Genomic DNA, 23,878 nt, shown 5'->3' with positions numbered 1-23,878 from the left:
TAATTTATCCCTCCCCTCCTTTCCCTTTTGACAACCATCAGTTTGTTTTCTATGTCTGTGTTTCTCTTTTGTCAGTAAGTTCATTTGTATCATTTTTTTTTTAGATTCCACATATAAGTGATATCATATGATATATGTCTTTCTCTGACTTACGTCACTTAGTATGATAATCTCTAGGCCCATCCATGTTGCTGCAAATGGCATTATTTCATTCTGTTTTATGGCTGAGTAATATTCCATTGTACATATGTACCACATTTTCTTTATCCATTCATCTGTCGATATTTAGGTTGCTTCCATGTTTTGGCTATTGTAACTAGGGCTCCTATGAACATAGGGGTGCGTGTATTCTTTCAAATTAGAGTTTTCGCCTTTTCTGAGTATATGCGCAGGAGTGGGATTGCTGGATTATATGGTAGCTCTATCTTTAGTGTTTTGTTTTTTCTATTTTTTGGCTGCTCCGGGTCTTAGTTACAGCACACGGGATCTTTGTTGCCACTCGTGGGATCTCGTTGCCGCTTGTAGGATCTTTTAGTTGCAGCACGTGGGATCTAGTTCCCTGACCAGGGATCAAACCCAGGCCTCCTGCATTGGGAGTTCGGAGTTTTACCCACTGGACCACCAGGGAAGTCCCTATTTTTAGTTTTCTGAGGAACCTCCATACTCTTCTCCATTGTGGCTGCACCAGCTTACATTCCCACCAGCCGTGTAGGAGGGTTCCCTTCTGTCCACACCCTCTCTAGCATTTATTGTTTGTAGACTTTTTGAGGATGACCATTCTGACCATTGTGTGGTGACACCTCACTGTAGTTTTGATTTGCATTTCTCTGAAAATTAGCAGTGTTGAGCATCTTTTCATGTGCCTGCTGGCCATCTGTATTTAAATCCTTTATCTCTTATCATCAAATATTTGATGTGCTTTTCACTTTTTAAACTAGTGCAGTCATTTTGAATTATCCCCAGATCCCCTCCACTGCACTGCCCATGGAGAATGAACGTTTTCAGTCCTGGTGTTGACAAGCCCGTGGACCAGACACATGAGGGTGGGAACGAGCGCTGGCTTCGTGCGTGCTGGGGGGTGGCTCGGAGCACAGGGCGCTGGGGGCGTCATGGTGGCGCTTCCAGGGGGAGAAGCCCAGCCGAGTGCGACAGGGCCACAGGCAGTGGCTCTTCTTTACTCACGGGTCTGGTCTCTGCGATCAGAATGGCTGCACCTACATGGAGGCGGGGAGCAGTGTAGAGCCGCCCCTCCTGTCAGGTGGCGCAGTGCAGTTGACGCTCTGCATCTGGCCCTTCTGGATGAGGAGGGCTGACCATCTGTCCAAGACGAACGGCTGAAGAAAGAAATGTTAGAGCTTCCTCTTACTGAATCCTTGATTTCTCGCTTCCTTTCAGCTTCCAAAATTCATGTTATTATTTTACAGTTAATAGTATACCTATTTGTCTTGATGCCTTTTCGTGTGTGACCTCTAAAAGTGGATAATTCATGTTACTTCCCAAAGAAAATCAGAAATTTAACTAGAGACTCGGTTACATAGTGACATATGTTCAAAGTGTGTGTAACATTCTGATTAGGGCACCACATATTTAATAAAACAGCACTGTATTTTTTTTATAGTCCAGAAAAATGTATCTTAATAAGGCTGTTCTGTGCTCCAGATGGCAGACAACAGATTTTGAGTTTCGGCATGGATTTGCAGTTGGAATGGATGAAATTAGAGGATTTTCAAAAACATCTTGATGGGGAAGATGAGAATTTTAAAACAGCCGATGCAATTCCAAGCAGTGAGTAGTTCTGGCATTACGGGGATCCCCTTCATGAATCTAGGTATGTAAAACCTAATTTATCTTTTCTTTCATTTTAGATTTATTGAGGGATGCTGTGAAAAACGGGGATTATATTACTGTGAAGGTTGCACTTAATTCAAGTGAAGAATATAACCTGGACCAAGAGGTAAAGTGTCTTTGTAAAAATCTCATGAAAGGAAGCTGGAAAGTAACTCTTTTAAAATAATTCAGTTTTATTCTTTCTTTTCTTAACTTTTATAAAAGTGATACATGTTCACTTTATAGGATTCAAACATTCTAGAAATGTATAACGTAGAAAATTACAGGGCTTCCCTGGTGGTGCAGTGGTTAAGAATCCACCTGCCAATGCAGGGGACACGGGTTCGAGCCCTGGTCCAGGAAGATCCCACGTGCCGCGGAGCAGCTAAGCCCATGCGCCACAACTACTGAGCCTGCACTCTAGAGCCTGCGAGCCACAACTACTGAGCCCACGTGCCGCAACTACTGAGCCTGTGTGCCTAGAGCCCGTGCTCTGCAGCAAGAGAAGCCACTGCGATGACAAGCCCACGTGCAGCAACAAAGACCCAACACGGCCAAAAATTAATTAATTATTTTTAAAAAGAAAGAAAGAAAATTACAGGTCCCGTAATTCCAACCCCAAATAATAACCATTAGGTTTAGCTGTGATTTGCCTGGTTTTGTCTGTGGTTTAACCTCTGCACTTTGAGGGGAAAGTGACTCCTCGTTTTCATGTCACCATTTGTGTTTCATTGGTAGTTGCCTATTTACAACAACTGCCCATCTTTCTGTTGTTTTTTTTGGTTGTGTGTTTGTGTGTGTTTGTGGCTGCACGGCGAGGCTTGCAGGATCTAGTTCCCCGACCAGGGATCGAACCCGTGCCCCCTGTGGTGGAAGCGCACAGTCTTAACCACTGAGCCACCAGGGAAATCACCCAGCTTTCTATTGTTGCTGGGTTTTTTCATACTGATTTGTAAAGATTTTAATGGAAGCATATTAACCCTTTCTCTGTTTTTACATTTTTATTTTTTGAGTCTTATTGCTTGAAGGGATTTTTATTTTTAGGTAGTCACATCTGTTGATCTTTTCCTTTATGGCTTTTGGGTGTCTTACCTTGCTTAGAAAAGATTCTTGTATTTTCTTCTTTAGTTTTCTTGCTTTAATGGTGGATTTGTTAGGTTGAATCCTTTAGGATTGCAGTAAAAAGATTACTGGGATTTTCTTTAAAATCACATGAAATACATAGATTAATTTGGCTCAGAATTGACATTTTTATATTTTGAGTCTTCCATCCAGGAACATGACAACTCTACATTCATTCAGCTCTTCATTTATTCCCTTAAGCAAAGTTCTTTGGGCTTTTTTCTTCATATAGTTCTTGTACGTTTATTTTAGATGTATTTTATAATTTTTAAATCATTTGCCATATATATGCTGTGTACAGGAGACCCACTTCAGACCTGGGGACACATACAGACTGAAAGCGAAGGGACAGAAAAAAGATATTCCATGCAAATGGAAATCATAAGAAAGTTGGAGTAGCAATACTCATATCAGATAAAATAGACTTTAAAATAAAGACAGTTACAAGAGATAAGGAGGGACACTACATAATGATCAAAGGATCAATCCCAGAAGAAGATATAACAATTATAAATGTTTATGCACCCAACATAGGAGCACCTCAATGCATAAGGCAAAGGCTAACAGCCATGAAAGGAGAAATCGACAGTAACACAATAATAGTAGGGAACTTTAACACCCCACTTACACCAATGGACAAATCATCCAAACAGAAAATAAATAAGGAAACACAAGCTTTAAATGACACAATAGACTAAATAGATCTAAGATATTTATAGAACATTCCACCCAAAAGTGGCAGAATACACTTTCTTCTCAAGTGCACACGGAACATTCTCGAGAATAGATCACAGCTTGGGTCACAGATCAAGCCTCGGAAAATTTAAGAAAATTGAAATCATATCAAGCATCTTTTCTGACCACAACGTTATGAGACTGGAAATCAGTTACAGGAAAAAAACTGTAAAAAACACAAATTCATGGAGGCTAAACACTGCGCTATTAAATAACCAAGAGATCACAGAAGAAATCAAAGAAGAAATTAAAAATACATAGAAACAAATGACAAGGAAAACACAACGATCCAAAACCTATGGGATGCAGCAAAAACACTTCTAAGAGGGAAGTTTATAGCAATTCAATCTCACCTCAAGAAACAAGAAAAATCTCAAATAAACAATCTAACCCTACACTTAAAACGACTAGAGAAAAAAGAATAAAGAAAACCAAAAGTCAGTAGAAGGAAAGAAATCATAAAGATCAGGGCAGAAATAAATGAAATAGAAATGAAGGAAACAATAGCAAAGATCAGTAAAACTAAAAGCTGGTTCTTTAAGAAGATAAACAAAATTGATAAACCCTTAGCCAGACTCATCAAGAAAAAAAGGGAGAGGACACAAATCAATAAAATTAGAAATGAAAAAGGAGAAATCACAGCTGACACCACAGAAATACAAAGGGTTATAAGAGACTACCACAAACAACTATATGCCAATAAAATGGACAACCACGAAGAAATGGACAAATTCTTGGAAAGGTACAATTTTCCAAGACTGAACCAAGAAGAATTAGAAAATATAAACCTATCACAAGTAAATGAAATTGAAACTGTATTTTAAAATCTTCCAACAAATAAAAGTCCAGGACCAGATGGCTTCACAGGCGAATTCTGTCAAACATTTAGAGAAGAGCTAACACCCATCCTTCTCAAACTCTTCCAAAAAATTGCAGAGGGAGAAACACTCCCAAATTCATTCTACAAAGCCACCATCACCCTGGTACCAAAACCAGAAACAGGTATCACAAAAAAAGAAAATTATAGACCAATATCACTGATGAATATAGACGCAAAAATCTTGAACAAAACACTAGCAAACAGAACCCAACAACACATTAAAAGGGTCATACACCATGATCAAGTGGGGTTTATCCCAGGGATGCAAGGATTCTTCGATATACGCAAATCAATGCGATACACCACATTAACAAATTAAGGAATAAAAGCCACATGATCATATAAATAGATGCAGAAAAAGCTTTTGACAAAATTCAACACCCATTTATGATAAAAACTCTCCAGAAAATGGGCATAGAGGGAACCTACCTCAACGTAATAAAGGCCATATATGACAAACCCACAGCAAGCATCATACTCAATGGTGAAAACCTGAAAGCATTTCCACTAAGACCAGGAACAAGACCAAGGATGTCCACTCTCACCAGTCTTATTCAACATAGTTCTGGAAGTCCTAGCCACAGCAATCAGAGAAGAAAAAGAAATACAAGGAGTACAAATTGGAATAGAAGTAAAACTGTCATTGTTTGCAAATGGCATGATGCAATACATAGAATATCCTAAAGATGCCACCAGAAAACTACTAGAACTAATCAATGAATTTGGTAAGGTTGCAGGGTACAAAATTAATGCACAGAAATCTCTGGCATTCCTATACACCAACAACGAAAAATCAGAGAGAAATTAAGGAAACAATCCCATTTACCATCGCAACAAAAAGAATAAAATACCTAGGAATAAACCTGCCTGAGGAGGCGAAAGACTTGTACTCAGAAAACTATAAAACACTGATGAAAGAAATCAAAGATGACATAAACAGATGGAGAAATATACCATATTCTTGGATTGGAAGAATCAATATTGTGAAAATGACTGTACTACCCAAAGCAATCTACAGATTCAATGCAATCCCTATCAAACTACCAATGGCATTCTTCACAGAATTAGAACAAAAAATCTTACAATTCGTATGGAAACACAAAAGACCCCAAATAGCCAAAGCAATCTTGAGAAAGAAAAACGGAGTTGGAGGAATCAGACTCCCTGACTTCAGACTATACCACAAAGCTACAGTAATCAAGACAGTATGATACTGGCACAAAAACAGAACTGTAGATCAATGGAACAGGATAGAAAGCCCAGAGATAAACCCACGCACAGGTGGTCACTAACTTATGATAAAGGAGGCAAGGATATACAATGGAGAAAAGAGCCTCTTCAGTAAGTGGTGCTGGGAAAACTGGACAGCTACATGTAAAAGAATGAAATTAGAACACTCCCTCACACCATACACAAAAATAAACTCAAAATGGATTAAAGACCTTAATGTAAGACCAAACACTATAAAACTCTTAGAGGAAAACATGGGAAAAACACTCTTTGACATAAGCCACAGCAAGATCTTTTTTGACCCACCTCCTAGACTAACGGAAATAAAAACACAAACAGATGGGATTTAATTAAACTTAAAAGCTTTTGCGCAGCAAAGGAAGGAAACCATAAGACAGAAAGACAGCCCTCAGAATGGGAGAAAATATTTGCAAATGAAACAACAGACAAAGAATGAATCTCCAAAAATATAGAAGGAGCTCAGCATCAGAAAAACAAACAATCCAGTTAAAAAATGGGCAGAAGGGACTTCCCTGGTGGCACAGTGGTTAAGAATCTGCCTGCCAATGCAGGGAATACGGGTTCAATCCCTGGTCCGGGAAGATCCCACATGCCGTGGAGCAACTAAGCCCGTGCACCACAACTACTGAGCCTGTGCTCTAGAGCCCGTGAGCCACAACTACTGAGCCCACGTGCCACAACTACTGAAGCCCGTGCGCCTAGAGCCCGTGCTCCACAACAAGAGAAGCTACCGCAATGAGAAGCCCACACGCCGCAACTAGAGAAAGCCCACACACGGCAACGAAGACCACAAAGACCCAGTGCAGCCAAAAAAATAAATTAAATAAATTAATTTAAAAAAAAAATGGGTGGAAGACCTAAATAGACATTTCACCAAGGAAGACATACAGATGGCCAAGAGGCACATGAAGAGATGCTCAATATCACTAATTATTAGAGAAATGCAAATCAAAACTACAATGAGGTATCACCTCACGCCAGTCAGAATGGCCATTATCAAAAAGTCTAGAAACAATAAATGCTGGAGAGGGTGTGGAGAAAAGGGAACCCTCCTGCACTGTTAGTGGGAATGTAAATTGATACAGCCACTATGGAGAACAGTATGGAGGTTCCTTAAAAAACTAAAAATAGAACTACCATATGACCCAGCAATCCCACTACTGGGCATATACCCTGAGAAAACCATAACTCAGAAAGAGTCCTGTACCACAATGTTCACTGCAGCTCTATTTACAATAGCCAGGACATGGAAGCAACTTAAGTGTCCATCAACAGATGAATGGATAAAGAAGATGTGGCACCTATATGCAATGGAATATTACTCAGCCATAAAAAGGAACGAAATTGAGTTATTTGTACTGAGGTGGATAGACCTAGAGTCTGTCATACAGAGTGAGTAAGTCAGAAAGAGAAAAACAAATACCGTATGCTAACGCATATGTTTGGAATCTTAAAAACAAAAATGGTACTGGTGAACTTAGTTCCAGGTCAGGAATAAAGACGTAGACATAGAGAATGAACTTGAGGACACGGGGTGGGAGAGGGAAGCTGGGGCGAAGTGAGAGTAGCACTGACATATATACACTACCGAATGTAAAACAGCTAGCTAGTGGGAAGCAGCAGCACAGCACAGGGAGATCAGCTCGGTGCTTTGTGACCACCTAGAGGGGTGGGATAGGGAGGGTGGGAGTGAGACGCAAGAGGGAGGGGATATAGGGATATATGTATACGTATAGCTGATTTCACTTTGTTGTACAACAGAAACTAACACAGCATTGTGAAGCAATTATACTCCAGTAAAGATCTATTAAAAATATATACTCCAATAAAAATTCATTTAAAAAAATATAATAATCAAAAAGTAGAAATAAACCAAATGCCCATCAACTGATGCGTGAATAAATAAAATGTGTTATATCCCATATGGTGGAATACTATTAGTCAAAAAAATAAATGAAATGTTGGTATGTGCTTCAATACAGATGATCTTTGAAAACATTATGCTAAATGAAAGAAACCAGTCACATATTATATGGTTCCATTTATATGCAAAGTTCAGAATATGAAAGGAAGTAGATTAGTAGTTGCCCAGGTTGGGGAAATGGAGGGTGGGGTGGGAAGTGACAGCTAAGGGCCATGAAATTTCTTTTGGGGACAGTGAAAATGTTCTAGAACTGATTGTGGTGATCAATGCATATATCTGTGAATATACTAAAAGCCATGAAACAGGTCAATTGTGATATCTGAATTATATCTCAATAAGCTTTTAATAAAACCTTTACAAAGGAAGAAAACTCATCTCACTGTGGTCAGTAGGGTCTTTTCTCCCCCCACACTCTTGTTGTCACGTGTGTGGTGAAGCTGTCATTTCTCCATGTTGTCTTCCAGTCACTGTGAAGTTCTCTTCCTCTGGTCATAGTTAAGTTACTTGCCTTAGATTTTCTGGGTAGAGAATTTGATCATCTGCTACAAAATAACTATTTTGCTTCCTTTTTGCAGTATTTTTCTGGTCTTGTGAAGTTGGTGACATTTTGAATAATAGTGATGACAGAAGCCATCCTATTCTGTTCCTGATCGGGATGGATTTTCCCTTTAGGGTCTGAGTGTTAAGATTTTTATTTGTCCTGCTGATAGTTTCTTGTGGAGCCTTTATCTTTTATAACTTCCTTTCTTTTTTTTAGCTGCTTAAGTTTTTATCAGGGATGGATATTGGGTTTTATCAGATGGGTTTTTTTTTCTACTTTAATAATTAGGTAACTTGGTCTTTATTAGTAAAGCATAGTAGCTACAGGGCACTTTCTAAAGTTAGAAAAAGTTTTTTTTTTTTTTCATGTAACATGTTTTGTAGTAGGAAGATACTTTACACATAAGATGGTGTAACCATCTTATTTTTAATTTATTTTATTTATTTATTTATTTATTTATTTATTTTTGGCTGCATTGGGTCTTCGTTGCTGCACGCGGGCTTTCTCTAGTTGCGGAGAGCGGGGGCTACCCTTCGTTGCGGTGCACAGGCTTCTCATTGCGGTGGCTTGTCTCGTTGCGGAGCACGGGCTCTAGGCGTGCAGGCTTCAGTAGTTGTGGCTCGCGGGCTCTAGAGCGCAGGCTCAGTAGTTGTGGAGCATGGGCTTAGTTGCTCCGCGGCATGTGGGATCTTCCCGGACCAGGGCTCGAACCCGTGTCCCCTGCATTGGTAGGCGGATTCTTAACCACTGCGCCACCAGGGAAGTCCCCTTATTTCAATTTAAGTGGATCCTCTTGAGTCTGTCTAAAGTACTACTGCTAAGAATCATTTTTCTTATATTTGTGTTCCCTCCAATTAGGCAAATTTTGCTAGACTTTCAGATTACAGCTAAATTAATTCGTACTATTGGAATTTGGTTTTATCAAATGTTATTTAATAAATTGTTTGGTTTTCTCATATGGTGATTGCTTGAACTAGTGATTGGAAATATTTTAGCTAATAGTTACCTTTTTTTCTTTTGTCAGCCTTTTGTAGTTTTATCTCTATTAAAAGAACTCTTCTTTAATTTCTCTATTTTGTTACGGACTCTCAGAAACTAACCATATCAGTGTCCTGTTTGCCACTTCTGAATTTCCTTCTGTATCCTTAGAGAACTCAAACTCTCACTTCCCAACGGTTATATTTACATAGGCCAACATTTGTCTCATCCAGAAAGCATTCGTTTTAGTTTGTAACCAATAGAATGGACTTGTGTGACTTCTCATGGTCATTTCTAGCCTTCTATCTTTGGGCCAACCAAATGAATATAATGAATATATGCATTTCACCTGTTTTACCTAAAACACAGGAGACTTTTGAGGTAAGTAAGTACCTTTGCCATTTATGTGGCATCAGGGTTCACTGTTCATTTTGTATCATGCAGAGTGTTGATATGCCTTTAGAACTTAATACGTGGAAGTTGTAAAATTTTATGGTAACACATATGGAAAAATTCTAAAGGTTATTAGTTTCTGATTGTTAGGGTATTTTAGTGAAGAACCTAAGTACGTAGATGCATAAGTCAATGTATTTCAGTGATGTCACATTGAAACATAGTAAATGAAAAAACTTAGTTCTAAAATTTTTCTGATTAAACATTGACATGTTTCTTCATAAACAAAACCAATACAGGATTCAAGCGGGATGACGCTGGTGATGCTCGCGGCAGCTGGGGGGCAGGACGACCTGCTGAGGCTGCTCCTCAGGAAGGGGGCAAAAGTGAACGGTCGGCAGAAGAACGGGACCACCGCGCTCATCCATGCTGCCGAGAAGGTCGGCCACTCAGAAGGCTTTGGTTCGATAGTCTTGGGACCGAGACAGAGTCTGTCTCTGCGGGGAAATGTACCGGTCCTACAGTCACGTAACTTTAAATTTTCATATTTCAGTTCATCTGTAACTTGTCATAAATGGATATGTTTTTATTGACAGTCGTACCTTGTAATTGAATTTGCAAAATCACATATCTAGTTGGAAGTGATTTATATTGAAAAAGAAATTCTCATTAAGGTATTAATATTGATTTCTTAGATCTTTTAAAAATCTTTTCCAATCTAAATTAAGTGTTCCTTTTGGTTAATAATTTAATTAAAATGTTCCCATATATTATTAAAGGATCGATATGCAGAGTTTCTTATGCTGAAACCAGTGGTTAAACTTGAGGTTGGAGTGTCCGGCACACGGTGCGCGGCTGTGCCGGTGCCTGTGCTGGGGCCGCTCCCCGCAGCCTCCAGCTTTCCCAGGACCCTGCACGGGGGAGCTGTTTATATCGTGTTCACCATCCTGCTTGGGATAGAATCTGAGTACTTTTCCTGGTGGATACAAATAAAAATAAAATAAAAATCTTAAAACGTCTAGAAATATTACTTGTAAAGAATTTGGGGAATTAAATTTACTTTCTTTTTTTCTTTAACAGAACTTTTTAACGACAGTGGCTATTCTTTTGGAAGCAGGAGCTTTTGTAAATGTCCAGCAGAGCAATGGTGAGACGGCTCTAATGAAGGTAAATGCCTCCCCTGGAGCAGTCCTCCCCTCAGATGCGACATGGTCCTGCTGGGGTCTCCAGCTGCTGCTGTGCTGGGGCTGCTGTATGATGGGGACAAGACTGTCTGTGGACCTACAGGTCGCAGCTGAGTGGGAGAACCAGACCCGCAAAGAGGCAGTTACTCAGTGTGATGAGCGACGTGGTGGTAATAGCACAGGGAGCTATGAGCTTATGTACAGTGGACGCCAGGCTCAGTCATGTGGATTTGAGCTGAGCCTTGGGGTGGACCTGGCAGGTGGCTAAGCCACGTCCTCAAGATCCAGGTCAGCAGGGATGAAACGTGTGAGTGGAAGGGGAGCAGGCTGTGCCCTGCGCAGACCTGGGCGTAGAGAAGAGGGATGTGCATGCGTTACTATTTCACACTGGTGACTTCATCTTCTGTGCTTGGAATTGTGGTTTGCAGACAGTGGGGTGGTTTTGTTTATTTTTGGCTGCGTTGAGTCTTCGTTGCTGCGCGCGGGGTTTCTCTAGTTGCAGTGCGCGGGGGCTGCTCTTCGTTGCGGTGCACAGGCTCTAGGCGTGGGCTTCAGAAGTTGTGGCACGAGGGCTCAGTCGTTGTGGCTCGCGGGCTCCAGAGCGCAGGCTCAGTAGTTGTGGTGCACGGGCTTAGTTGCTCCGCGGCATGTGGGATCTTCCCGGACCAGGGCTCGAACCCGAGTCCCCTGTATTGGCAGGTGGATTCTTAACCACTGTGCCGCCAGGGAAGCCCCCTGCAGACAGTTTCGAGTGGAAGGTTGTTGAAGTCCCCCCTCCCTGTGTAGCAGTCTTGCATTTGCTTCTAGGGGACCCCGCCCAGTCCAGCACGTTCCTCTGGCAGCTCCAGGTTTCTGGCCGGAGATGCTGTCCACACAGCAGGTTGTGACCCTGTACCGTGCGCGGAGGCTGAGGCTCACTTGCCTGCTCCCTACGTGCAGCTGTGTGAGCTGCTCACCAAGAAGGTGTGCGTCTGTGGTACCTCTTCCCAACCTTCTTCCCCGAGTCCGGAAGGCAGCCTGGTCAGGGCCCCGGTTGGCGGGGGCCCTGGCCCTGAGTCTGTGCTTGACTGTGCAGTTCTAAAGGCCTGAGTCACCTGCTCCCTCGGCCTTCTTCCACACTTGGGGGTTAAACCTTGCTCACCGCTGGTGTTTCTGTTTCATTTTTTTTTTTTTTTAATTAATTAATTAATTTATTTATTTATTTATGGCTGTGTTGGGTCTTCGTTTCTGTGCGAGGGCTTTCTCTAGTTGCGGCAAGTGGGGGCCACTCTTCATCGCGGTGCGCGGGCCTCTCACTATCGCGGCCTCTCTTGTTGCGGAGCACAGGCTCCAGACGCGCAGGCTCAGCATTTGTGGCTCACGGGCCTAGTCACTCCGCGGCATGTGGGATCTTCCCAGACCAGGGCTCGAACCCATGTCCCCTGCTTTGGCAGGCAGATTCTCAACCACTGCGCCACCAGGGAAGCCCTCTGTTTCATTTTTGATTCATGGAAATGTTTATTTTGCCCAGGAGCCCTCCTTTTGAATTTCAGTTCTCCTTGTGTGTTTCTACTGAAGTATGTTTAGAGCACAGGTCGCACGTGAAAGCATGAATTTAAAACTTCATCTCATTGAGAAATCACCAGGCACATTCTAAACAGCAGATGCTCGCACAGTCTGAAGCATGGCGGGGGTGGGGGGTGTGAGACGGGGGTGTGAGGCGGGCTTTCCGCATCTGTGCCAGGGAGCTAGGGGCTAACCCTCCCGGCAGCGGGGAGCCATCTGAAGGGCCAGCCTGGAGAAAGACAGAAGCAGAATAAAGGTTGGGTTTCGCTGCATTGTTTGTTTTTAATGTCCCCCGTTACAGTGGGGGGAATGGATTGGTTTGCAGACTTGTAGGGAGGTTCTTAAAATTAAGTGGAATAATAATAGTCTGCACCGAAGTAGCGACAGTGGAGACAGAAGTGGACAGACTGAGCAGTCTTAATGAGGTCAAATTCACAGGACTTAGTGATGGTTGGTCCCCTATTAAGTTAGAGAACACGGGCAGCACAAATGGAAGATTTTTACACGCAATGGACCTGGAAATGCTTAGGTGTTCTACACGTGGATCTTAAGCTCAGGAGAGAGGTAGGCGGGAAACTCAGATTTGGCTCTGAAAGGGGTCACCCATTAAGGGTCGGAAAAGGCCAGAGATGGAGGAGGGCCAGGAGGGAGAGGCGTTTGACTACGGTCTGAATTAGGCGGCCCTGTCTGTCCTGCTCACTGAGGAAAAGGACCACAGCACTTGCACTTCCCAGACAGTTTCCGACCCCAGTGGTTCTTTTCCCTCCCTTCACGGAGAACCAACTCCCAGCTCAGCGTGGAGAGAGGGACACTGACCACAGTCAAGTAATTATTACTCCTTTCTTCCTGACGCAGGCCTGTAAAAGGGGAAATCCAGACATCGTCCGCCTTGTCATCGAGTGCGGGGCTGACTGCAACATTCTGTCAAAGCACCGGAACAGTGCGCTGCACTTCGCAAAGCAGTGCAACAACGTGCTGGTGTACGACCTGCTGAAGAGCCACCTGGAGACGTAAGTGTGGAGGGACTGCGCCCGGTGCCTATTCGGGCACATAACTGGAGTGGCCCGTGTGTAACTGCTCAGAAAAAGACGGTCAAGTACAAGTCCTGACAGGTCTGTGGTCTCAGAAGATGATGAATTTTAAAAGTGGTGTATGAATTATTTTTCTGCAAGTTATTGAGGACTTAGAAACTGTCAAACTTAACGCTATACTGAGTATCATCTTAAAATCTTAATTATGCTCTTAACTTGGCTCCCAAACATTTTCTTAAAACCATTTAAACTTTTTAACAGATAATTTTTTAGAGCAGGTTTTAGGTTCCGAGCGAAGTTGAGTAGAAAGTAGAGATTTCCCGTATACCTCCTGCCGCCACATGTGCACACCCTCGCCAGGTGGTGTGCCCATTACAGTTGATGGACCTACAGTGACACGTGCTCATGACCCAGAGCCCCTGGTTCCCCTTGGGTGTTGTCCATCCTGTGGGTTTGGACAAACGTAATGACGTGTCCCCACATCGTAGTCTCACTGCCCTGTACATCGTCTGTGCTCCGCCTGTTCCTCTCCCCCAAACCCTGGAAACCACTGATGCCTTTCCTGTCTTCTGCAGAATGTCGTTTGGTTGGAATCATACAGTATTTGCCCTTTTCAGATTGGCTTCTTTGTGACAGGCATTTAAGTTTTCTCCATATCTTTACATGGCCTGGTGAGCTCGTTTCTTTTTAGTACTGAATAATAATTACATTGTCTGGAAATTACCAGTTTACCCGTTCAAGTTCATGCTTTTTCAAATGAATTCTAAATCATTTTATTTTATTGGAAGTTCACGTAAGTAATTTAGTAGCTTTTTGTTGCTTATTTTGGCCACACGTACGTAACAGGAGCTTCAGGAACAGTAGCGAATGCAGGCAGGGTGTTTACTGTCCATGTAACAGAGGCCTGGGTCGGCAGCCTTGGGCAGGGACAGCCACTCCTCCCCGCTCCTCCTCACCCACCAAACACAGGACATGACTTGGATCTTCACACCTGAAAGATGGTTATGCCCCTTCCAGACAGATGTAGGATCCATGTTCTAAGCAGAAAATAAGGTAAACTTCAGACAGGAGACAAAAAAGGCAAAGGCCAAAAAGGGAGTGTGTGCCTGGGGACTCTGCCCACGCCGACAGCCTTCGCCCACCCGGGTGGCAGTGACCTGGTGGCCAGCAGGCAGGGCGACCAGCCTGCCTGGTTTGCCCAAGGCTGAGGGCTTCCTGGGACGCTGGGCTTGGTTTTGCATCTGTGACAAAAGGGTTCTTGGGACCCCACACTCCTTGAACCAGTGCATCCTGGGATGGGGGTGGGTTGGTTACCTTCCCAGCAGGGTTGTCTAAAAAGACTTTTGGAATTAGCAGTAATCATTTTATTTGACTGCTTTCTAAACTAAGTACTATAACAAGACTTTTCTGTGTGTGGCAGTTCTTGGGTTTATTTTCTGACAGAATTCTTATTTCTGATTCATTGACTTATCCGAGGAGTGTGTATGGAGCTCTGTCTGCGTGCCGGGCACTACGCAGAGGGCAGGGGTGGCCGCGGGGCACAGACTTGCCCACTCGGAGCCTCAAGACAGACAGGCATGTGATGTGTCAGGTGTGAGAGCTAAGGAAAAAGAGCAGGGAAGCAGGAGAGAGGCTGCTGCTTTTTTTTTTTCCCCCTTAAGGTTGATCTGGGAAAGCCTCATTGTATTCAACAGTCTGATGATGTTGTAGCTCATGGTTCTTCCCTACACAAACATTAACAGCGTTTACTGTACTTGTTTATTTATTAGACTTTCAAGAGTAGCAGAAGAAACAATAAAGGATTACTTTGAAGCACGTCTTGCTCTCCTAGAACCAGTTTTCCCAATAGCATGTCATCGTCTCTGTGAGGGCCCAGACTTTTCCATGGATTTCAATTACAGAACCCCACAGAACATACCAGAAGGTAAGCCTGTGTTTTCTCTCATTTTGAAATGTGACATTATAAACTGATTTTCAGGCAGAACTCTTTATTCTTTTAATAAAACCTTAACAAATTCCATTATGTGTAATAATTATGTACAATAGTTAACAGCACTGCTGCTCTGGCAGAAAAAAAGAAACGCAGCTGATACTCACCATCCCAGATGACCCCAAGGGGTCCACACAGCAGCGTGTTAGCACTTGTTTTAAAAGTATGCAAGTTGAGTCTTAATAATTATACTAGTTTTTATTAAAATTGACTTATTAAAATTTAGCTTTCAAGATGATAAGCCCAAAATCAATGTTTTCCCTGAATTTTATTATCACTAATAGTCTTGCCCTTTTAAAAAGACAAAGAAAAATGAAAATGTCTTGTCCCATAGTACAGTTTAGTAGCAGGAGATGAGAACTTCAGTTCTGCTTCCTAGTTTCTGCTTAACAGCTACTTGGCAGGCGAGACCATGGCCAGGGCCCCTCCTCCAGGACACGGGTGCTCCGTATACAGAGTGGAGGTGACAGTGTCTCTGCCTGAAAGGTAGGAAACTGGGTTCTGGCTTATTTAAAAAAAAACAACCACCACCACCCACCCGTTTAAAAAATACGTATTTGTTAACTGAAATTTAGTTGAAGAAAATACAGCTCTACCCGTCAAAGCCAGCCATTCACACCTTAGCGATAGTGAACTGTGGTCTTGACAGTCCACGCGGACCGCCTGCACCGCCAGGCACACGCTGGTGAGCTGAGCCCCTGCACTGGCCGGTCACCCACCTCCACACCTGTGCTTCGGTTCAGCGGGACAGTCCTGGGTTACGTATGGCCGTTATGTCTGCATCCACTAGCGGTTTTTTCCAAAGATGCCCTGTCGTCCTCAGATGTGAGATCCTGGTAGATTTTCCTGACCCTTGAGACTCAGAGTGTCGTCTCCTCTCAGAGCCCCACCCAGACCAGGACTCTCAGCCAACACCTTGGTGAGATCTTGGGTGACTTGCAAGCACTCAAGTTTGACAAACACTGACCTTGGTCTCTTGAGGGGTGTGTGGCTCTTAAGAACTGAAGAGAAACAATTTATACTGATACCATGAAACAAGCACCAGGAACTTGATTAGGGTCCGTTGTGTCATATTCTGCGTATGGATCAAGTATTTCTGAGTCAGACTAGAGCTGACGAAGGACGACCATTCCTCTGCTGGATACCACTCACTGCGGTCGGCAGGAATAGAAACATGACCTTCGTGAAAAGTGTTTTCTAATAGGATTTCACTGCTGACGGCCATCCCCACAGGCTGTCTGACGAGGTTCCACTGCCTTTTCTGCTCTACAGTCACGGGGACACAGCTGCGTTTTCACAGCGGAGCTGACGGGAAAACAAGAAGAGCCTCTGTGTCTGCCGCGGGCCTTGCCTTCTCTTCTCATCCTCGGTGCTCTAAGCAGGGAAGCTGCGTCATAAAACGGAGAGCAAAACCCTGTGTCAAACCTCACATAGCTTGAAAGGAGATAAAAGAGCCAGGGACCTGGTGTGCCCTTTTTTCCTGGAACCAGAACAAATTTTAAAGCCACTCGTTCTTTGGGGTCTTTTTATGAAGTCTCCTCATTCACAAGTTTTTAACATCATATTAAAAAACAACTCATGTATCTGTTTTATATTATCAAAAGTACAGTTTTTGTTCAGAGAATGAATCTTGCAGAATATTTTGCATATTCAAAAGCTTCAAATCTTACCCAAACTTTTTTTTTTCAAAATGAGATTTTTTTCGCATTATAAGAAAATTCAGAAAAGGCAAAATAGTATGTGGAAGACAGTGGAAAATTCCTCAAACCCACACTCAAAAACCACAGTCCGCAGGTTTCGCTTCCATTGACATTTATACATTCAGCAGGAACTTTCAAATACCACTTAAAAAAAATAATTTTAGTGTAGAAAAAGCGTATTTAAAAAGCCAGTCGATGAGCTGTCAGTAGCTACTCAGACCAAAAGTAAAAAAGGTTCTGCGGTCTAAAAAGCACTAGATAAACACCAGCAGGTTTTGCACCTGGAGGACCGCTCAAATCTCGCAAACGAGGGCGGGGTACCGGGCCACTTGCAAACGAGGGCGGGGTACCGGGCCACTTCCCACCCGCGCGTGGGCCTCCTCCCTCAGGCTCTGCAAAGTGGCCTTGGTGGGTTGGGAATTAAAATCTCTATTTGTATCTCCCCAATTCAGGCTCCGGCGTCCTGCTGTTTATTTTCCACGCAAACTTTTTGGGTAAAGAGGTCATTGCTCGCCTCTGTGGACCGTGTAGTGTACAAGCTGTTGTTTTAAATGATAAATTTCAACTCCCCGTTTTCCTGGTAAGAGTTTCTATAGTTCATTACTGAGGAGTGCAGTCTTCTAATCAAAAGCACAGATGACATAAATTCTTCTGTTAACTGTAGTTGTTGGAAATGGCAATAATCCATAATCGTAAATTGTTTTAATTGGTATCTGTGCTTTAAATTATGTTTACCAAGTCTTGGAACTAACATTTTGAAGATAAATTCTTATGGTACAAGAAACGTCCTATCTAAATATTATGCCTTTTAATGCCACTATAATTACAAATGTTCACTTAAAGGAAATTTAGGGAATTCAAAAAGGAAGAAAAGCATGCCTGTGCATGGTTCAAAACCGAAATATAAACACTGAATAACACTGGTTGTATTTATGCTTAGTTTAATTTTAGGTAATCACAGTATAATTTTGATTTTTATTCATTGTGAACTTTTTGTCTTATAAATTTCTTTTATTTTTGGCTGCGTTGGGTCTTCGTTGCTGCGCATGGGCTTCTCATTGCGGTGGCTTCTCTTATGGCGGAGCACGGGCTCTAGGCGCGCGGGGTTCAGTAGTCGTAGCTCACGGGCTTCAGTAATCATGGCACACGGGCTTAGCTGCTTCGCGGCATGTGGGATCTTCCCGGACCAGGGCTCAAACCTGTGCCGCATGCATTGGCAGGCAGATTCTTAACCACTGCGCCACCAGGGAAGCCCCACTGTGAACGTTTTAAAATATAAATATATAATAACTATAAACTACTAGTGGCTATGTAAATTCTTTAGCATTAAAAATGCCCTTGAAGAATCGCTGCGTATGTTTCCTTTGCCACCTATAAAATTCTCTCCTTAGGATGAATTTAAATTAACTGGTTATGAAGATTTTTAACGTGCATGCTGTATATGGCTGGATACATTCTAATGCCGAAGATTTTTTATCTATATATTGTTTTTCCAGATAAATGTTACCTCTTTAACGCAAGGGAAAAGTAAAGAAATCACAGCATGTTGTCTTATAAAGAAATTCAAACAAACTTGTATTTTCTTCTACATCATTAGAGTCTTAAAGGTTTCTGGAGTCTGGCTGTGTCTAGATGGAGAAGTTTGTCTGCAAAAATGCTGATCTATCTTTTGGTCTCTTCCCCAGGACAGTCATTTTGTTTACTCGTTCAGCCCTGCCGCAGGCCTCAATAAACTCTTTATAAGGTTGACGGAAGCGCCGTCTGCTAAGGTGAGAATCTCCTTGCATCTGCTGTCACTGCTCAGGTCATTCCTTCAGGTCACGTTATTAATTAGAGAAGATTTTCAGGAATGTCATGCCGTTTCTGGTGTGCCTGCCTGGGTCTGAAATGGGTTCAACCCTCTTTGATATCCATAGTGTGCAGCAGTCTGGTGATGTTCTGTGCTTTTGATATTTAATTGCCACATGTATGATCACTAGCTGGACCAGAACAGTCTGTGTAACAGTACAATTAACGTAGTAACCTAAAAACCCAATTGGACTTTTTAATTAAAATAATGGTAGTCTAACAACCCACACTGATAACCAATTTGACAGTGTTGCCAAAGAAGGGAAACAAGTCTTGCCCGTGTGTGCTTTTTTTCCCCTCTTCTAACTAACAAAGGGGAACTCTTGAAATATATGCTTTTTTTCTTTCAACAGGTTAAGTTGCTAATAGGTGCATACAGAGTACAGCTGCAATGACCAAAGAATTGGGAGAGAGTTATTCTCAGACCTATTTCTAAACACTCTTCAAAGCAGTTTGGAATTCTGGCACAGCTCACACTTCCAAATTAAAAGTTTCTTCTGTAAGCCTCTTGCATTTAAGGCCTGTCACCTGTTACAGTCTGAGAGATGGGGCATGGTGCATCTAACATATAAAACACAGATGTAAGTATTTGTGCCAGTGTTCTGAAATCTAGATATTGTGTCCAGACTGTATGTTTTTCCACAATGTGGAATGGTTCATATGAGGATTATTTAAGAAAATTAAAACTTTTTTTTAACTTGAAATTTTTTACTAGCCCTAGTGAATTTTTGTGTTTAAAAAAAAAAAAAAAAAAAAAAAAATCCAGTGGGAACGTTAGCACCAAGTTAAGGTGTGAGTTTGCAGCCCTTGAAGTAGGACTAATCTAAGGTGGTAGGCAGGTTTGCGGGAGGAGGTCTGATCTTCCCAACGGGCCACTGACACAGATCCCGAGTAGGTGACAACTTTGTATATTTGCAGTTACCCTTTATTGTTTGAAAAGATAATAAATCAAAATCTGAGATATAGCAAAAAAACCAGAAACCAGACATTATGAGCATAAAAGGGGATATTACATGTGAACCTTATCTTCGTTCTTGGAATCCATCAAGTCATTCTGAACAGCCAGATCTTGTTACTTACTTACTTTGAACACTGGGAAGGAAGGCCAGCCAGGCTTTGCCACACACTGCCTCCTGAGAAGAGTGACTGCCCACAGGTCTAATGCTTATATTCTTTCAAGAAATATTTGGCAAACTAATGAATCAAGCTGTCTGGGTTATGGAAATGTATAAAATTGTTAATTTCCAGATCAGTTTTATAATTGCGTGGGTTACAATTTTAATGAAAAAATTTCAGAATGTCACATACGTCATCCCTCATCATCCATGGGGAATTGGTTCCAGGACCCCCCCCCTCAGATACCAAGATCCGAGGATGCTCAAGTCCTTGTGTCATATTTGCATTTAACCCCTTGCGTATCCCCCCCATATACTTTAAATCATGTCTGGATTAACTTACAATACCTAATTAATACAAGGTAAATGCTATGTAAATAGTTGTAAACGCAGTGTAAATTCTATGTAAAGAGTTCCTGGTGTGCAGCAAATTCAAGTTTTGCTTTTTGGAACTTGCTGGAAAATTTTTTTCTTCCCCAGTTATTTTCCATCTGTGGTTTGTTGAGTCTGTGGATGCAGAAACTGTGGATACTAAGAGCTAACCACACACACTGTATAGATATTTCAGAGTACAACTGCCTTTTCCTAGTTTCCTCAATAAAATGCCACAATGCTGTCTTTCTAGTTTCTTTCTATCTGAAGTCTCAGGACTTCAAAACAAGGTGGATACAAAATGTATAGTTTAGCTAAACAATGGCTGGGATTAGACTTTCCAACTATACTGAATGCTGTACTCCTACTGAGTCTAACCTCACAGCCAAGAGATCTGTGTCAGCGGCGGTGCACCCTGTCCAATACATGTGAGAGAAATGGGTTTTTAAAGAACATTCCCGTCACCTAAAAAGCAGGCCTAGGTAACACCTTTACAAGAGCACCAGGAATATAACCACTGTAGAGCTGTGCGGTTTAATACAGTTCTTTTCACCTGAACTCGATTCTCTCTATAGCCCTGGGGTGGGGAAATTCTGACCAGGATGACGAGGTCTTGAACTTACTTCTCCACTTGATGAGAAGTAGAGCCAATCGCATCAGATACTTAAGTTAATGCTGCTACTTTGATATTTAAATAAGTGTGAACAATGACTGCCCTGAAAAACAAAGCAGTTCTCAAGCAGCACCTTATCAAAGGTTTGCAGATATGCTAGTACTGCCTGTGGAAAGCAAAGCCATCTCCTTGTGGCTTGTGTAGTTACCGGGCACACAGTACAGAATGCGTAAGAGAGCTTCACCCTCTAGGCCACGGGCGGTGTCATAACTTCAAGCGGGATGCATGGCTCTTGATCCAGACTCACTGAAGAGCAGTTAGTACACATTTTTCTACTTCAGTTTTATCTTAAATTGATTAAAAATCATCACTCCTCAGCCATCGCTACTTTCCAGTATATACTGAGGTAAGGACATGATGCGTAATTGGGTTATCCAATTAATTTAACTTACTAACCATACCACCCAGATCTGGTCACCACTAATTAGTATGCTGCAGTAGAAAGCACATTACACATCCTTTTGCCTACAATACCCAGTACCAAAGAGCAGTGCCTAGTACCCAATACCAGCCAATAAATGTTGAACTACAGTCGGATGAGGAATTTGGATTTAGTCCAGGAATACAAGTTACTCAACTTCATACACTATCTTCTCAAGTCATTCCCATCTTAAATTCTTAAATTTGTAGAATGTATTCAGTGGAATGTCAGGAGGCTGCAATTTGAAGCTCAGGTGCTACTTCTAGAATTCTACTTGGCAGGGTTACACTGAGACCTTTCAGTTACCTTATATGAGAATTTACTAGTTTATTAGTAATTTACTACTGCTGGCAAGGTTTTAGCATCAAGAAAGTTGACAGCAAAAGACCTTTACAAAGCATGAACCATGAAACTCCAGTGTCTTTGCATAAAAACGGGGAAAAACATAAAAGTGTAAGGAGGATGATCAGCAAAGACCAGGCAAAAGTAGGACGTAGATAGATACAAGAAGAATACCGAAAGGTGATTTATAAAATGAAATAAGAATTGAGAAAAATTTGGGACTTCCCTGGTGGTCCAGTGGTTGAGACTCCACGCTTGCATTGCAGGCGGCGTGGGTTTGGTCCCCGGTTGGGGAACTAAGATCCTACGTGCTGCGCAGCCAAAAAAAAAAATGTATATAAATTTATATGTACAAGAACATATATGTAAGAATTTAGAAAAATTTAATATTTCATGCAGTTAATGTTTCATAGCATAATACTGTACAAACCCCTAAAGTTATTTTGACATTCTAAAGCTTTACTAAGTAGGATCAGAAGAAAACTGATGGAATCCACACCACTTCCCTCCATCCTCTGCTCACCTGCAGATGATGTTCCTTTCCAACAAAATCTGGGATGTCCAGGCCTGACCGCTCCCTCCTGGTACAGAAGAGCCTTGCTACTGGGCTGGAAAATGGTAGTAACAATGAGGTTCACAATTCAATCACGACCAAATTAAAACAAAATTGGCAAACAGTCATCTGAGCTCCCAGAGAGCCAGCCCCAGGTGGAATCTACCCGATCAGCTCCGCTGCTCCACCACCCAGTCTGTGCCTTGACTCACGTCCCCGTTATTTGCTTCCCTTGGGCCAAGCTATATGTATTAGCGAAAACATGATTTTTCTCACTTGAAGAAAGCCAAATTTCTTATGAGTAGTTCCTTTCTTGAGGACTGACCCAAACTTCCAGGTTACATGAGGTGATTAAAAAAAAATCCTCCAATGATTTACATTTATTTGGGGGGGGGGGTTGCTCTGTGACCATAACATTTGCCAGCATTAGCCAGCAAGTGTGCCAGGGAGACAGTATATAACTTAGGAAAACAACCTGGATGAAAGTGTCATAACTGCTCATGTATCCATAGACTGTTTATATAGAGTAATAAATTAAAAAATAAAACAAGATTCTTCTGGCTTGTTTCTCCTGTGTCATTAAAATAATTTCTCCCGGACTTCCCTGGTGGCGCAGTGGTTAAGAATCCACCTGCCAATGCAGGGGACACGGGTTCGAGTCCTGGTCCGGGAAGATCCCACATGTCACAGAGCAGCTAAGCCCATGCGCCACAACTACTGAAGCCCACGAGCCTAGAGCCTGTGCTCCGCAACAAGAGAAGCCACGGCAATGAGAAGCCCACGCACCACAACGAAGAGTAGCCCCCGCTCGCCGCAACTAGAGAAAGCCCGCATGCAGCAACGAAGACCCAAAGCAGCCAAAAATAAATAAATTTAAAAAAAATTTTTTTCTCCCACAAAATGACCTGAAAAAAAAAAGACAAACTAATTGTTAGAAAACAGGAAGTAATATTGCATATTTTTGTAAAGGAAGAACAAAGAGGTTTCAGTTATAAAGAAAATAATTTACTGGGCTAGAATCACTGATCAGGAAACCTAAAAAATATTCAAGACGCTGAATTTGTATATTCGGCCTATAAAACTTTCTACAACTAGTATTTCATTGTGCCTCAGCCCAGAGCAGCACCACATTGTTAAGAAATGAAAATTCCTGGGCCTTTAAACCACAGATTGGGGGCCCAGCAGTCTGTGTTCTGATCCAAGAGATTCTGCTGCACCTTCAAAGTATGAGAACCAAGGTTTTAAATAAGATTTCTAAAAGGGGAAACTGTCAAGTTACTTCCTTCTACTAGAATTAAATATATATCTGGCATTTTATTTAACTTTCATAAAGTTAATCTCTTCCTGGAATGAACAGTTTCTTTTCACTGACCAGAAAATAAGATCTGAAATGAAAAGCAGTTATTTAACTAAAAAACAAACAAACAAAACCCCAGAATACTGTTAACCAAAA

General features: G+C 42.0%; 1 protein-coding gene across 3 annotated transcripts in view; it reads left to right on the top strand.

Moving 5' to 3' along the window:
* MPHOSPH8 (M-phase phosphoprotein 8) overlaps nucleotides 1-23,878 on the top strand; it is a 61,076-nt gene that overhangs the window by 34,907 nt on the left and 2,291 nt on the right. For 2 of the 3 annotated variants that reach the window (XM_061171120.1, XM_061171119.1), the window contains exons 6-14: nucleotides 1,660-1,785; nucleotides 1,866-1,954; nucleotides 9,951-10,091; nucleotides 10,732-10,818; nucleotides 13,236-13,390; nucleotides 15,181-15,335; nucleotides 17,554-17,681; nucleotides 18,787-18,870; nucleotides 19,303-20,667. In XM_061171120.1, the coding sequence (XP_061027103.1) occupies nucleotides 1,660-1,785; nucleotides 1,866-1,954; nucleotides 9,951-10,091; nucleotides 10,732-10,818; nucleotides 13,236-13,390; nucleotides 15,181-15,335; nucleotides 17,554-17,681; nucleotides 18,787-18,870; nucleotides 19,303-19,344 (1,007 nt within the window). In that variant the 3' untranslated portion in view covers nucleotides 19,345-20,667. Of the gene's footprint in view, nucleotides 1-1,659; nucleotides 1,786-1,865; nucleotides 1,955-9,950; nucleotides 10,092-10,731; nucleotides 10,819-13,235; nucleotides 13,391-15,180; nucleotides 15,336-17,553; nucleotides 17,682-18,786; nucleotides 18,871-19,302; nucleotides 20,668-23,878 lie in introns of those variants that run through there. The other variant, XR_009697552.1, reaches the window with a different exon arrangement.

Source organism: Eubalaena glacialis, chromosome 16 (genome assembly GCF_028564815.1).
Source record: "Eubalaena glacialis isolate mEubGla1 chromosome 16, mEubGla1.1.hap2.+ XY, whole genome shotgun sequence".
In the NCBI taxonomy this organism is placed as follows: Eukaryota; Metazoa; Chordata; class Mammalia; order Artiodactyla; family Balaenidae; genus Eubalaena; species Eubalaena glacialis.
This window is presented reverse-complemented; position numbering and strand designations above follow the sequence as displayed.